A 17,940-nucleotide genomic window follows, 5' to 3' on the forward strand; every position below is an offset into this window, starting at 1 on the left:
GGTAGATTGTAATTTATTCCTGTAGACACAGGAGTCGCCTACATGAATTGGCTATTGTGTATGACTTGTATACAGAATGGCAAAGTAAACTCCTACTAAGCACATTAAGCTGAGGCCTGTTGTTCCTGTAATGTATGTACTGAATATTTACAGTTCTCAACATCTGTCATTGTTTCAAAATAATTAATTTTAACTTTTTTATTATCAGGACAATCTGCTGCACATTATTTTCCATAGGTATTGATTTTAATCCTAAGATTATACCTGTATGGATCAGCCCCGAGGAGCTATTACTGCTGTGGGCTATCACGGTCCATATTCTTTATTATTAGTGTATAAGGTCAGAAAAGTGTAAAACATGTGTAATGACACCTAGGGGTCATCTCTCACAAATATCAACAACTGTCACATGTATAATACTGTCATCATCGTCATGGTTGAGTGGACCTTGTCGATGACAAGGAACTAAATGTTTAAGGTCATGTGTATGTATAGGGATCTACCAGGAAGTTGTTATACACTAATACACTGGATCACTGTCACACTACTAGTAGTTTGTGTTCAAACTTCTGTTTAAAAGTTTTCCTCGTTTTTACTGAGGAATATTTCTGCCTGGAACTGTGTATGTTTAAGGATTATTTATTTAAAGTTAAAACAGTGTACTACCAAGGCTAGACAAAACATCGTAAGTATACAACACTGTAAGTATACATCAGGAAGGCCTGTTTTACTTCCTCCTTGTTTCAACATGGGAAATATTTGTTTACTGATAATTTATGTGAGAGGCTTTTAATCATTCAGATTGTAATAACAGATTATTGAGTAGATGATAAAAGTAACTTTAACCGGATGGATTAGAACATCACCTTGTACTTGAGTTTATGAGCTGTATTACATGAATAATTAATCTTGAATTGTGTTGTTATTTCCTTGTGGCCTTGTCTTAGGTGATAATTCTGTGGATAATGAATTAAAAAACATCCTTTACTTTATCTGGGTGTTTATATGGACATTATAAGGAATACAGACATGGACAAGGAAACTTGTCCACATAAGTGGGACTATAAATTAATTAACATATAGTAACTGAAAAGTAAGTGGGACCCCGTCTCAGTCATCATTGTCTAGTTATAAGTGGTGGACATTTCTATTCAGACAGATTTATAAGACTGTTTATATGAATTCTATGAAATTTGTTAGAAAATATGATACTGTTACATTGTAAAAAAGGTCAATAGGTCACTGAGTGTTGTATTGTAAATATGTGATAAAAAGGTCAAGATATCAATGAGTAAATGTTACCATGGAGTAGTAGTCACAGTCACACTGGTCATTGTAGGAAAGGGTATCACAGGTTATAGCTCTTAAAGATCAGTGAGAGGGGGTCACTAGATAAAGGTGCCTTAGTCAAGGTCACAGTAGATAAAGGTGCCTTGGTCAAGGTCACAGTAGATGAAGGTGCCTTGGTCAAGGTCACAGTAGATGAAGGTGCCTTGGTCAAGGTCATTAGTTAAAGGTGCTTTGATCAAGGTTATAGTAGATAAGGTGTCTAGGTCAAGGTCACAGTATATAAAGGTGTCTTTATCAAGGTTATAGTAGATAAGGTGTCTAGGTCAAGGTCACAGTATATAAAGGTGTCTTTATCAAGGTTATAGTAGATAAGGTGTCTAGGTCAAGGTCACAGTATATAAAGGTGTCTTTATCAAGGTTTCAGTAGTTTAAGGTACCTTGGACAAGGTTACAGTCATTTCTTTTGTCAAGGTTCCAGTAGATTAATATTCGTTTGTCATTGTTACATTAGTTTAAGATTCTTTTGTCAAGGTTACAGTAGTTAAAGATTCATTGGTCAAGGTTACATTAGTTTAAGGTCCCCTGGTCAAGGTTACAGTAGTTTAAGGTTCCATTGTCAAGGTTACAGTAGTTAAAGGTCTCAATTAAGGTTATAGCAGGTAATGGTCACTAAGGTGAAGGTCACCATAGGTAAGGGTCAATGATGGTGATGGTCAATATGGGTTTGTGTTACTGAATGTAAGGCTCACCATGAGTAAGGTCACTGATTAGGGTGATGGTCACTGATGACAAGGGTCACTAAAGGTATTGATCACCATGGTATATAGAATCACTGGGCTAAAGTTAACCATAGTGATAGGGTCAGTGAGAGTTACAGGTTACCATGGGCTAGGATCCCTAATTATAAGGGTAAAGGTCATTATGGGTAGAGAGTCACTGAGAGTAAAGGTCATTATAGATATAAGATCACTGAGGGTAAAGGTCATTATGGGTATAGGGTCACTGAGGGTAAAGGTCATTATAGATATAGGATCACTGAGGGTAAAGGTCATTATGGGAATAGGGTCACTGATGGTAAAGGTCATAATGGGTATAGGGTTACTGAGGGTAAAGGTCATTATGGGTATATGGTCCTTAAGGTTAAAATGTCATTAAGGGTATAGGGTAATTGTGGGTAAAGGTCATTATGGATATAGGGTCCAATGAGTGTAAAGGTCATTATGGGTAAGGTTCAGGGAAGGAAAATGTTTATAATAAAGTGTAGTCTGTGTGGTGATGTTCTATTGTTACTAGATGACTACCAGTAGTGGTGAGGAAGGTTTGATAGGTTGGGTGAGACATTAATGTAAAATATCGCAAACTTCCTGGTTATTTCTTGTCCAAGTTTCAAGTTGGCTATATACATAAGTATACTATTATCACTATCAATAAGACACACTTCCTCTTATTGAAGTCAACAAACAGACCCCTGATAGCATACCGTCTTATCTCCTGTTCACTAACATTGAGTGTGTATAAGTCTCTATCTACCTGGAATTCCAACTTGGCCATAATATTGAATCAACAATATCTAAATCAATAACAGGTGCTACAGGTGTGGACCACGTACCCACACATTCTCTACACTATATCTTATGGTTACCACGTACCCACACGTTCTATACACTATATCTTATGGTGACCATGTACCCACACGTTCTCTACACTATATCTTATGGTGACCACGTACCCACACATTCTCTACACTATATCTTATGGTGACCATGTACCCACACATTCTCCACACTATATCTTATGGTGACCATGTACCCACACGTTCTCTACACTATATCTTATGGTGACCACGTACCCACACGTTCTATACACTATATCTTATGGTGACCATGTACCCACACATTCTCTACACTATATCTTATGGTGACCACGTACCCACACATTCTCTACACTATATCTTATGGTGACCACGTACCCACACATTCTCTACACTATATCTTATGGTGACCATGTACCCACACATTCTCTACACTATATCTTATGGTGACCATGTACCCACACGTTCTCTACACTATATCTTATGGTGACCATGTACCCACACATTCTCTACACTATATCTTATGGTGACCACGTACCCACACATTCTCCACACTATATCTTATGGTTACCATGTACCCACACGTTCTATACACTATATCTTATGGTGACCACGTACCCACACATTCTCTACACTATATCTTATGGTGACCACGTACCCACACATTCTCCACACTATATCTTATGGTGACCACGTACCCACACGTTCTCTACACTATATCTTATGGTGACCACGTACCCACACATTCTCTACACTATATCTTATGGTGACCATGTACCCACACATTCTCCTACACTATATCTTATGGTGACCATGTACCCACACGTTCTATACACTATATCTTATGGTGACCACGTACCCACACATTCTCTACACTATATCTTATGGTGACCATGTACCCACACGTTCTATACACTATATCTTATGGTGACCATGTATGGTGGCCATGTACCCACACATTCTCCACACTATATCTTATGGTGACCATGTACCCACACGTTCTCTACACTATATCTTATGGTGACCATGTACCCACACGTTCTCTACACTATATCTTATGGTGACCATGTACCCACACATTCTATACACTATATCTTATGGTGACCACGTACCCACACATTCTCCACACTATATCTTATGGTGACCATGTACCCACACATTCTCTACACTATATCTTATGGTGACCACGTACCCACACATTCTCTACACTATATCTTATGGTTCCCATGTACCCACACGTTCTCTACACTATATTTAATGCTATCCATAACTCAATTATAATATTTTCTAGTTGTGTCATAATATTGTCTTCCCTTCCCTTTAGTTTTTAACTTAAGAATATTTCTCACTCTAAAACAATTGATCCCAACCCCATCCTTTAAAAGTAGCCCAAGTTATCACACCGTATTATCTTCTAGCCGGTAGGTATAAGTTTATATGTAAATGTATTACAACAAATTGTAGATTGTAGTATACAACAAACAATAGAGAAAACAATGAACATTATATATATATGATATGTCAGTGAATCTACTCTGTCACCAGACAAATGACCTGTTTCTGTACAATAGGCCAACTCTAGAAAATGACAATCTAATTGTTGATGTATACATATGTTTAAAGTGTTGCTGAGATGACCTGTCGATTTGCATGTCATCCAGTCAACTTTTCACCATGGTGTACATTACTGGTCATTGTCTGATGAGGGTGACAAAGTTTTGTGTGTGAAATGCCACACATAGATTTCTAACTGCTTATAAAAGTCTCTCAACATCACAGAAGATACATCTCTTTCGATTTAAGGTTTGCTTTCCATCCAAAATTCAGCTTGACCTCCCCATGTTTGGATCTCATTTTACCCTTGAGACAATTCAAATGTGTGGACATTTTAAATTCTAAGTAGACCAATACATGTTGACCTTGAGACAATTCAAATGTGTGGACATTTTAAATTCTAAGTAGACCAATACATGTTGATATAACGTATGTTGCAATACCTGGTTATTCTAAATTCACACCTTTGGTATTTTGAGGTAATCTATCAGCTGTTTGACAGCCTACATATATATTCATGATGTAGTAGTTCCTATCAACCAAGCTTATACATGTACCTGTAAGGTACACTTGTAATGAGGAAGAGTTTGTAACCAGTGTTGAATTTAGCACGATGTTAAGGTAACTTCTGTTACAAGACGAATGACCAGTAAGAGATAGTTATTAGAGACTGAGGTCTCATTGTCTACAGGATAACCTTCTGTACACTGAGCGGGAAAACAATATGTCAGTTTAAGTGACCGCACTGTCACCTTGGTCAGATAAATGACCAGAGAACCTCAGTATGTACATAAGCTGACCAGTCATTTGTCTGATGATGGTGATAGAGTGTAGTCACTGAAACGTCACACTGATAAATTCAGTTCTTGGTTTGGTATACCAAAGTCTATCAAAGTACATACTTACCAACCTGGGGAAACCATTTCATGTTAGGAAGAGTTTAAGGTGTGTGACATAGGCAGGTGGTCTTTATAGACAGGTGTTATTTTTATAGATAGATGGTCTTTATAGACCGGTGTTTTTTTTTTTTTTTTTTTTATTAGATAGATGGTCTTTGTAGGTAGGTGGTCTTTATAGACAGGTGTTATTTTATAGATAGATGGTCTTTATAGACAGGTGTTATTATTTTTATTTTTTAGATAGATGGTCTTTGTATGCAGGTGGTCTTTATAGACAGGTGTTATTTTTATAGATGGATGGTCTTTATAGATAGGTGTTTTTATAGACAGGTTGATTTTGTAGACAAAGATTGATGTTGACAAAATGATTCAGTGTACATTTTTCGCATTTCAGAGCTAAAATTTGATGGTCTTTTTGGATTTGTAGCTTACATGTACATAGTTTCATAATATATATGTAAAGCAGTTTTGCTTTAAAGAGCTTTTCATTTCCAATTTATTATCAATTCTATCAACACAGAATCTATTGTTTTCAGGATGACATCTATGATGATGGCAGCAACATCAGAAATGCCACAGCTGTCAGTCGTATGAGGTCACTGTTTGAGGCTCCAGCAGCTGACACCAGACCATTAAAAACAGTACCTAAACAAATCATGCGACCCATCCCAGGGGCTGTGAATCGTGTGCCATCACCCTTAGTCCCAAAGGAAGATAAAGCTGAGGATGCTGGGAAAACAGCTAATGGGATGGCAGACGAAAGTGAAAAACCAACAGACAAAACATCCGAGCTTTCGACTTGGAAGAACAGAGTGGAAATGTTTAACAAACAGCAGGTTCCAAGTGTACCTGTTAAGCCAGTAAAGACTGTACCAGAAAAATCAAGTCCAGATGAAAAAAAGGATGAAAATTCAAACACTGTGTCCAACAATTCAGGAAAAAGGTCAAGTAAATTGAACATTCCAGCAGCATTCTCTGGAGCCAATAGCACACCACCGCCTGTAACACCCAAAAAACCTCTGGTCTTCACTAAACCTGCTGAGAAAAGTGAAACAAAACCTGGAGACCAGTCATCTCCAGTAAAACCTAAACCTATTGTACCAAGCAGGGGGAAAAATCCTGCAGTGGGATCATCTAATATACACGAGGAACTACAAAGAAAATTCAGTGGAAAGGAAGATGATATTAAACCAAATAAGACAGTTATTGGACAAAAAGACCCAGTGAGACCTGGAAAACTAAACATGGCCAGTGTATTAGCATTACAGGAAAAAATCAGTGGGTCAGGTACCAGTGAAGAATCTAATGATAAGGTTCAAATGAGGAGAAAGTCTGGGTCCAAATTTCCAAACCGGAGGTCAGTAAAACGAAAGTCTTTGACTAGAACTAATGATGGTTCTAAATTTTATCTTGTTGAAGTGTCGATAGATGATAATACAGAAAAGAACAATGACAAGGAACCAGATATTCCTCCCCCTCTGGTGTACTCCGACCTCCAGAGGTTACAGGAGATTATACAGGAATACAAGTCTGCACTCAGGGAATTAGGTAAGTCCTCTATATTGTATACTGTAAATCCACAGGGAACTAGGTAAGTCCTCTATATCGTATACTGTAAATCCACAGGGAACTAGGTAAGTCCTCTATATCGTATACTGTAAATCCACAGGGAACTAGGTAAGTCCTCTATATTGTATACTGTAAATCCACAGGGAACTAGGTAAGTCCTCTATATCGTATACTGTAAATCCACAGGGAACTAGGTAAGTCCTCTATATCGTATAGATGTACTGTAAATCCACAGGGAACTAGGTAAGTCCTCTATATTGTATAGATGTACTGTAAATCCACAGGGAACTAGGTAAGTCCTCTATATCGTATACTCTAAATCCACAGGGAACTAGGTAAGTCCTCTATACTGTATACGGTGTCAAGGTCATATGAAAGTACGAGTTAATCCACAGGGAACTAGGTAAGTCCTCTATACTGTATACGGTGTCAAGGTCATATGAAAGTACGAGTTAATCCACAGGGAACAAGGTAAGTCCTCTGTACTTTATACTGTGTCAAGGTCATATAAAAGTACGATTTAAACCACAGGGAACTAGGTAAGTCCTCTATAATGTATACTGTGTCAAGGTCATATGAAAGTACGATTTAATCCACAGGGAACTAGGTAAGTCCTCTGTACTGTATACTGTGTCAAGGTCATATGAAAGTACCAGTTAATCCACAGGGAACTAGGTAAGTCCTCTGCTGTATACTGTGTCAAGGTCATATAAAAGTATGATTTAAACCACAGGGAACTAGGTAAGTCCTCTATAATGTATACTGTGTCAAGGTCATATGAATGTACGAGTTAATCCACAAGGAACTAGGTAAGCCCTCTGTACTGTATACTGTGTCAAGGTCATGAATATAAAAGTATGATTTAAACCACAGGGAGCAAGATAAGTCCTCTATACTGTATACTGTGTCAAGGTCATATGAAAGTATGATTTAATCCACAGGGAACTAGGTAAATTCTCTGTACTGTGACAATGTCAAGGTCATGTTTTAGTACAAAGTAACCAACAAGGAACTAGGTAACTGATCTGTATTGTATACTTCTGTCAATAAGGTCATGTTATGTACAATGTAGCCTTCAGGATACTAGGTAAAATTTTCTCAGTATTGTGATCTTCTTCACTGTGTCAAGATCAGTGTCTTCAAAAAATAGTATATACATGTTATTGGCTGTACACCCCTGTATTGTATGATTGGTATTGATACTGTTAGTAACAAGGTAATTTGTTTGTTTGTTGTAGTAAACTGTAAGCCAAAGTGAAGGTCATATCATTGTGGTATTATACTGTAGGTAACAAGGTGAAGGTCATAATATTGTAGTATTTTACTGTAGGTAACAAGGTGAAGGTCATGTTATTGTAGTATTATACTGTAGGTAACAAGGTGAAGGTCATAATATTGTAGTATTTTACTGTAGGTAACAAGGTGAAGGTCATGTTATTGTAGTATTATACTGTAGGTAACAAGGTGAAGGTCATGTTATTGTAGTATTATACTGTAGGTAACAAGGTGAAGGTCATATTATTGTAGTATTTTACTGTAGGTAACAAGGTGAAGGTCATGTTATTGTAGTATTATACTGTAGGTAACAAGGTGAAGGTCATATTATTGTAGTATTTTACTGTAGGTAACAAGGTGAAGGTCATATTATTGTAGTATTATACTGTAAGTCAAGGTGAAGGTCATGTTATTGTAGTATTATACTGTAGGTAACAAGGTGAAGGTCATAATATTGTAGTATTTATACTGTAAGTCCAAAGGTGAAGGTCATGTTATTGTAGTATTTTACTGTAGGTAACAAGGTGAAGGTCATATTATTGTAGTATTATACTGTAAGTCAAGGTGAAGGTCATGTTATTGTAGTATTATACTGTAGGTAACAAGGTGAAGGTCATATTATTGTAGTATTTTACTGTAGGTAACAAGGTGAAGGTCATATTATTGTAGTATTATACTGTAGGTAACAAGGTGAAGGTCATATTATTGTAGTATTATACTGTAAGTCAAGGTGAAGGTCATGTTATTGATACGAAGGTTAAAAATTTGAATTTCCTGTCATAAATCTACAGTGTTGAATATGACCATTATATATTGTGTTTGTAGAGGGCTATCCTACAGATGATAATGGGATAATTGAAGAGATTGAGGATGTATATGAAGCCATTCCAGCTGACATGGATGAACCACCTTCTCTGCCAAGTCATAAAAAATTGTCCAGGGCAGTCTCCTTGATGTGAGTACCAGGGTTTCCATTTAGTTAAAGCCTTCAACTAGTTTGAAACATTTCTATTGTGAGTTGTATTTGGTATTTAAGGTTTCTGTAATATCTGTCACCAAATCTGTAATTATTTTGGAATGAGAATTACAGGACAGCTCTACACTCTTGAATTGTCAGAAATATCTTAAGCTCATTTCTTGTTCAGATTGAAAAAAAGGATAAAAAGGGCAAGAAGGTTTTCATTTAATCAAGCATGCGTGAATAAATATTAATTCATTTAAAATGATAAGTTGAGACCATTTCTCTGATTGGTGAAGCCCTTTTGTACTGCTCATGTGCTGCTCTACTCCAAATGATTTTGACTATTATCGACTTTACTATACAGTAGGTAATGAATCCTACAGTATTTTTAAGTAGATAGTCTGAATCATCATTTGGACCATTACTGTTCCTGTATAACTTGGACCATAACTGTTCCTGTATATCATCCTCAATGGTGATACGTTATTATTTTTCAGTAAGCCGATGTCTGAGAATGACGAGTATGATAGTGATGAACAGGACACCTATGACGACACAGTTAATTACATTCACAAAGACCTCTCCTCCAATTCACTCCCTGCTCCACCTGACTTAGACCTTCCGGCTCCCCCTGATGAACTTCTGAGACCCCCTGTACCTGAAGGGCCCATTCCATCTCGTAGAAAGCCCTCCTTTCCTGTGCCACCTGGTACATTTATTACTACTATATGATAATATCCTCAATATACTTTATAATAAATAGCTTTATATTGTGTGAATGTGATTTTTCCTGTATAATGAAATCATGATGTATCATCAGCCATAGCCTGGAGTTATGTCCCTTTAACTTGTATACTGTAGGACTTTATATGTACCTAAACCTTCACACAAAAACAGATGCTTTTCCTGTGCCTTGATAAATCTCATCATTTAGGTGAATGAAACAATCCATTTTTGATTTTCTGTTGAAACTTAGCATCCAGCTTTGTTCCCACAGAACAAAATTAAGTAGGGTTAGAATGATGACCATTGATGGATCCCTTGTATTTTAGAGAGGCCTGCTGACACCACAACGCCACTTGTTCCTCAGGCAGATGACTGGCCGGATGATGTGTACGATGACTGTTCTACCGAACAAAGTCAGGTAAACTGTTCCCCAGTCTTAATAAACCAGTATCATTATGTTACATACAAAGATAAACTGTTCCCCAGTCTGATAAAATCAGTATAATTATATTACATACAAAAATGTACCTCCATTTCATGCCTCCATTCCATGCCTCCATTCCATACCTCCATTCTATGCCTCCATTCAATGCCTCCATTCCATGCCTCCATTCAATGCCTCCATTCCATGCCTCCATTCCATGCCTCCATTCCATACCTCCATTCCATGCCTCCATTCCATACCTCATTCCATGCCTCCATTCCATGCCTCCATTCCATACCTCTATTACATGCCTCCATTCAATGCCTCAATTCAATGCCTCCATTCCATGCCTCCATTCCATGCCTTCATTCAATGCCTTCATTCGATGCCTCAATTCAATGCCTCTATTCCATGCCTCCATTTCATGCCTCCATTTCATGCCTCCATTTCATACCTCCATTCCATGCCTCCATTCCATACCTCCATTCAATGCTTCCATTCCATGCCTCCATTCCATGCCTCCATTCCATGCCTCAATTCAATGCCTCCATTGCATGCCTCCATTCAATGCCTCCATTCAATGCCTCTATTACATGCCTCCATATGCCTCATTCATGCCTCCTATTCATGCCTCCATTCCATGCCTCATTCCATGCCTTCATTCCATGCCTCCATTCATGCCTCCATTCCATGCCTCATTCATGCCTCCATCCATGCCTCATCATGCCTCATTCATGCCTCCATTCCATGCCTCCATTCCGTGCCTCCATTCCATGCCTTCATTCTATGCCTCCATTCCGTGCCTCCATTCCATGCCTCCATTCCATGCCTCCATTCCATGCCTTCATCCCATGCCTTCATCCCATGCCTCCATTCCGTGCCTCCATCCCATGCCTCAATGCCTCCATTCAATGCCTCCATTGCATGCCTCCATTGCATGCCCCCATTCAATGCCTCCATCCCATGCCTCCATTCCATGCCTCAATTCCATACCTCCATGCCATACCTCCATTGCATACCTCCATTGCATACCTCCATTCCATACCTCCATTCCATGCCTCCATTCCATGCCTTAATTCAATGCCTTTATTCCATGCCCCCATTCAATGCCTCCATTCAATGCCTCCATTCCATGCCTCCATGCCATGCCCCCATTCAATGCCTCCATTCCATACCTCCATTCCATACCTCCATTCAATGCCTCCGTTCAATGCCTCCATTTCATGCCTCCATTCCATGACTCCATTCCATGCCTTAATTCAATGCCTCTATTACATGCCTCCATTCCATGCCTTAATTCAATGCCTTTATTCCATGCCCCCATTCAATGCCTCCATTCCATGCCTCCATTGCATGCCTCTATTACATGCCTCCATTCCATGCCTCCATTGCATGCCTCCATTCCATGCCTCCATTGCATGCCTCTATTACATGCCTCCATTCCATGCCTCCATTCCATGCCTCCATTGCATGCCTCTATTACATGCCTCCATTCCATGCCTCCATTCAATGCCTCCATTCCATGCCTCCATTGCATGCCTCCATTCCATGCCTCCATTGCATGCCTCTATTACATGCCTCCATTCCATGCCTCCATTCAATGCCTCCGTTCCATGCCTTCATTCCGTGCCTCCATCCCATGCCTTCATTCTATGCCTCCATTCAATGCCTCCATTCCATGCCTCCATTCCGTGCCTCCATCCCATGCCTTCATTCTATGCCTCCATTCAATGCCTCCGTTCCATGCCTTCATTCCGTGCCTCCATCCCATGCCTTCATTCTATGCCTCCATTCCAAGCCTCCTTTCAATGCCTTCCCTGACTCGTCTTCCTTAACTCCATTTGATGCAATTTCACAGATATATGATCAAGGTTATTGCTATAGGTCAAAGTTCATATATCGTATCAAATATCGTCAAAGACAAGGTGACAGCTGCAGATCAAAGATCACTTCATTGAGATTATTTTAAAGGTCAAGGTTACAGCCGGATGTCAAAATTCATATAACTGCTTATAATGTCAAGGTCAGAACTACCATATATGATCAAAGTTAATAAGATATTCTCTGCTAATTTCAGCTTGATTTCTAATTTCTAAAACTACCAAACACTCTTTGATTAAATTTAATAAATAAACTATGTAATCTGCATGTATTTTAAAGGTCAAGGTCATGTAAAGGGTCGGGATGCTCTCTGTGATACTTGATGTTACTATGATTGCTGTTTAAATATTATGTGATAGGCCATATCTGTAGTAGTATCATAACAAGGTCATTAGATGCATCCATCTAACTAAGTCATACAATTTAGTGATCTTGTTACTTGCTTTCAACTTTGGATAATTAATGACTAGAACTTGTTGAAAATCTTCTATACAACAAGACCTAAAGTATACTAAGAACACAATGTTACCTGACATGTAAACTCAGATTCTAATACATACTTATCAGATTCTAATAACATACTTATCAGATTCTAATACATACTTATCAGATTCTAATACATACTTATCAGATTCTAATACATACTTATCAGATTCTAATACCTGACTTATCAGATTCTAATACATACTTATCAGATTCTAATACCTAACTTATCAGATTCTAATACCTGACTTATCAGATTCTAATACATACTTATCAGATTCTAATACCTTACTTATCAGATTCTAATACCTGACTTATCAGATTCTAATACATACTTATCAGATTCTAATAACATACTTATCAGATTCTAATACATACTTATCAGATTCTAATACCTGACTTATCAGATTCTAATACCTAACTTATCAGATTCTAATACCTAACTTATCAGATTATAATACATACTTATCAGATTCTAATACCTGACTTATCAGATTCTAATATATACTTTTATTACATTTTTACCAGTGAAATATCAAAAATTATTCATTCTATAAAAGTGATATTTTTCACTAGTGACATTTTTTATCACTTTTGCTGATTTGACCAATCAAATTAATGATTAGAAAATACCAAAATAATTGACCAATCAGAAAGCCCGACATATATGTCAGCACCTGGACAGGGGAAACTACTTTTTTTGTTTACATTAGTCCTAGTTAGTATATACGGGGTAGGTTTTTCGTTGATAAAAAATGTAATAAACAGAATATCTAACAGTGTCTTCAGTAATACCAAATATATTTCACTCGTGCGGCTAATATTTTGATATTTTTCACTCGTGCTATGCACTCGTGAAAAATATCAAAATATTAGCCCCACTCATGAAATATATTTGGCATTACTGAAGACACTGTTAGATATCCTCTATATCACATTCTGATACCTGACTTATCAGATTCTAATACCTAACTTATCAGATTCTAATACCTAACTTATCAGATTCTAATACCTAACTTATCAGATTCTAATACCTTACTTATCAGATTCTAATACCTAACTTATCAGATTCTAATACCTATCTTATCAGATTCTAATACCTAACTTATCAGATTTTAATACCTAACTTATCAGATTCTAATACCTAACTTATCAGATTCTAATACATACTTATCAGATTCTAATACCTTACTTATCAGATTCTAATACCTTACTTATCAGATTCTAATACATACTTATCAGATTCTTATACCTGACTTATCAGATTCTAATACCTTACTTATCAGATTCTAATACATACTTATCAGATTCTAATACATACTTATCAGATTCTAATACCTAACTTATCAGATTCTAATACCTAACTTATCAGATTCTAATACCTTACTTATCAGATTTTAGTACAGCATACTTAATATCTTTCTGATGGTAATCCAGCTGCTTTAGCTTTTGGAAAAAGTCAAGAATAAAGAAGTTTTACAATTATGAAATAAAAATTGTTATATAATTGTGTTTCCTAAATTTTAATGTCCTTTATGATAATGCTGTTGTATGTTTTTTTGACATTCCACTTGTTGTTCTGACTTGTATCTCTGACATGTTTTCTGTTTACCAGGATCAAAGTACTGCTGAAGCCGAGCTGGAACAGGATGATGTATATGAAGCCATACCTGGGTAGGTGATCTTAGGGCTATACCAAAGAAGGCGCTTTAAATCTGTACTTGGGTTATTATAGCCCAAAATGCAAGGGAGCTTGTTTAGGAGTGTGTTGTCCGTTGTCTGTCATTTGTTGTCCGCCGTCCATCTGTCCTCAACTTCTTAATAACTCACAGACCAGGACACCTGGTATTGGGCCTGTAGCATGCTGGAATGAAACACTACCAAGTTTGTTAAGTAAATGACCTTGGCCTACTTTCTAGGTCACATCAGGCAAACTTGTTGATATCTTTAGATGACTTCTCATTAACTAAGAGTTTTAATGAGGTCATGATATTGGGTCAGTAGAACACTGCGACTACCAAATACATTCAAATCTATGACCTATACTTACTTTGAAGATCACAGGGTCAAATGTGTTAAAGTCTTATTTTTGAATAACTTCTTTTGAATACCCAAAAGGTAAGAGGCCAATCAAATAATATAAATGTACATTGTATTATATTTAAATGAATGACCTTGATGAATGTTTAATGTCACAGGTGTCATATGTGCTATTGAGGTGATTTATTACTAAGTGTCAATATTGCAGGTTATATTTGATATGTACAAGTTACTGAAGAGAAATCGTATAAATTTAGTGTTAAAGAAATCTTCACTTGACCAGCTGAAGAGCAGATCTAAAAGTAGGTCCAATGGACCTTTTGCTATTAGAAGACATGTAATATCCTCTCCTTTGGTAGCTATTTCAGTAAAGTGAAGGATAAATGTTTATAATAACAAGTAAACCTCACTTATCTGTGTCTGTTATATAAAGATAATTTTACTGCGGTCAGTGTGGTTCACCTGTTGATTAGCACCTGAGCATTTCAGTTTTCCTCACACAGACTATGAGTTAATATCAATACTGGTTCTTTATCACAGAGAAGGAGAAAATCCTCCACCTCCTCCAACACCTGAAAGGCAAGAGGAAAAAAAGGAAGAGAAAAAGGATGAGAAGCTTTCGGCAAAGGAGAAAAAGAAAAGGGATAAGGAAGAAGCAGTAAGAAATTTTACCAATTTTACAATGTACCAGCTTGTATGTAGTCTGATAGATGTTAAATTCAGAGCAATGGGTATTCTGGACATTTAGGTATATCTTCTTCTGACAAATGATCTGACTTAAATGTCCAAAAAAAGTGTTGGAATGAAGTTTCCTGACATATAAATTGACTAAATAAAGTTCCAAGATATATAATGTAAATGAATAAATGAAGTTCCCTGACATACAATGTAAATGAATAAATAAAGTTCCCTGACATACAATTTAATGACTAAATAAAATTCCCTGACATATAATGTGACTAAATAAAGTTCCCTGACATATAATTTTACTAAATAAAGTTCCCTGACATATAATGTGACTAAATAAAGTTCCCTGACATACAATGTAACTTAATAAGTTCCCTGACATACAATGTAACTAAATAAAGTTCCCTGACATATAATGTGACTAAATAAAGTTCCCTGACATATAATGTTACTAAATAAAGTTCCCTGACATATAATGTGACTAAATAAAGTTCCCTGACATGCAATGTAACTAAATAAAGTTCCCTGACATATAATAATGTGACTAAAGACCCAAGATGCTCAGAGACTTGATATTGGACTTGTAGCATGTTGGATGAAGGGCTACCAAGTTTGTTCAAATGAATGACCTTGGCCAACTTTCAATGTTAGAGGGTTAAATGTGTTCTTTATTTTAAAACATCAACTATCAGTATATATTTTAGAACTTGTGTGACTGTTACAACTGCAAAAGTATTTACAAAAATTCATGACTTTGATGAGTGTTGTGTTTGTCAACATATACTTGATTTTTTTTTCTTATATATCAATATCAAACTGTTTTTTGTTACAAAGTTGTTATTATCATTATTATCAGGAGAAAATGAAAGTTGAAAAGAGGAAACAAGAAGCAGAGAAGAAAAGACAGGAAAAAGAATTAAAGGAAATTAAGAAGAACTTCAAGGTATGGCAAAACGGACTTATTAAAAATTAATATTTCACTTAACATTATATTTCTTTGTACAGTTATATACAGGTCCTTGTTCTTTTTAAAACAACGGACAGGCTAGAACAAGCAGTCGTCATTACCGGGTAATTAGTTGTATTACAGAGCCTTTACAATGAAATGATATCGAGGAACAGCTAAATACATATCATATCTTTAGAAGTATGAGAGAGCATGAGTGAGTATTGTTCATGATGAAAAAATGTTTGAATATTCTGTCATATGCAAGGGAAGCTAGCCCTTAAACTTTCAAACTGTTACATCTGTATCCTTAAAAACATTCCAAAATGAAGTTGTAGGAATTTAGATTGTCTTTTACATCATATTCTTAGCTGTGCCATTTAGAATAGTTCTGTCAGCGTAATTCTACCACATTCTGTTGTTATCTAGTAAAACTATCTGGTAAAACTGTTATCTAGTAAAACTGTTATCTGGTAAAACTGTTTATCTAGTAAAACTGTTATCTGGTAAAACTGTTATCTGGTAAAACTGTTTATCTGGTAAAACTGTTTATCTGGTAAAACTGTTATCTAGTAAAACTGTTTATCTGGTAAAACTGTTATCTGTTAAAACTGTTATCTGGTAAAACTGTTTATCTGGTAAAACTGTTTATCTAGTAAAACTGTTATCTGGTAAAACTGTTATTTAGTTAAACTGTTCATCTGGTAAAACTGTTATCTGGTAAAACTGTTTATCTGGTAAAACTGTTTATCTAGTAAAACTGTTATCTAGTAAAACTGTTATCTGGTAAAACTGTTATTTAGTTAAACTATTCATCTGGTAAAACTGTTATCTGGTAAAACTGTTATCTGGTAAAACTGTTTATCTGGTAAAACTGTTATCTGGTAAAACTGTTTATCTGGTAAAACTGTTATCTGGTAAAACTGTTATCTAGTAAAACTGTTATCTGGTAAAACTGTTTATCTGGTAAAACTGTTTATCTGGTAAAACTGTTTATCTAGTAAAACTGTTATCTGGTAAAACTGTTATTTAGTTAAACTATTCATCTGGTAAAACTGTTATCTGGTAAAACTGTTATCTGGTAAAACTGTTTATCTGGTAAAACTGTTATCTGGTAAAACTGTTTATCTGGTAAAACTGTTATCTGGTAAAACTGTTATCTGGTAAAACTGTTATCTGGTAAAACTGTTATCTGGTAAAGCTGTTATCTGGTAAAACTGTTATCTGGTAAAACTGTTATCTGGTAAAACTGTTATCTGGTAAAACTGTTATCTGGTAAAACTGTTTATCTGGTAAAACTGTTTATCTGGTAAAACTGTTATCTGGTAAAACTGTTTATCTGGTAAAACTGTTATCTGGTAAAACTGTTTATCTGGTAAAACTGTTTATCTGGTAAAACTGTTATCTGTTAAAACTGTTATCTGGTAAAACTGTTTATCTGGTAAAACTGTTTATCTGATAAAACTGTTATCTGGTAAAACTGTTTATCTGGTAAAACTGTTTATCTGGTAAAACTGTTTATCTAGTAAAACTGTTATCTGGTAAAACTATTATCTGGTAAAACTGTTATCTGGTAAAACTGTTATCTTATAAAACTGTTATCTGGTAAAACTG

General features: G+C 36.2%; 1 protein-coding gene across 4 annotated transcripts in view; it reads left to right on the plus strand.

Annotated features, from left to right (window-relative positions):
* Positions 1-17,940, plus strand: part of LOC117325767 (FYN-binding protein 1-like) — a 65,139-nt gene that overhangs the window by 35,282 nt on the left and 11,917 nt on the right. For 2 of the 4 annotated variants that reach the window (XM_033882213.1, XM_033882214.1), the window contains 7 exons: positions 5,871-6,882; positions 9,004-9,133; positions 9,637-9,848; positions 10,192-10,283; positions 14,269-14,327; positions 15,234-15,351; positions 16,237-16,323. In XM_033882213.1, coding sequence (XP_033738104.1) covers positions 5,871-6,882; positions 9,004-9,133; positions 9,637-9,848; positions 10,192-10,283; positions 14,269-14,327; positions 15,234-15,351; positions 16,237-16,323 — 1,710 coding nt within the window. Of the gene's footprint in view, positions 1-497; positions 702-5,870; positions 6,883-9,003; positions 9,134-9,636; positions 9,849-10,191; positions 10,284-14,268; positions 14,328-15,233; positions 15,352-16,236; positions 16,324-17,940 lie in introns of those variants that run through there. The other 2 variants (XM_033882215.1, XM_033882216.1) reach the window with 2 other exon arrangements.

This window comes from Pecten maximus, chromosome 4 (assembly GCF_902652985.1).
Source record: "Pecten maximus chromosome 4, xPecMax1.1, whole genome shotgun sequence".
In the NCBI taxonomy this organism is placed as follows: Eukaryota; Metazoa; Mollusca; class Bivalvia; order Pectinida; family Pectinidae; genus Pecten; species Pecten maximus.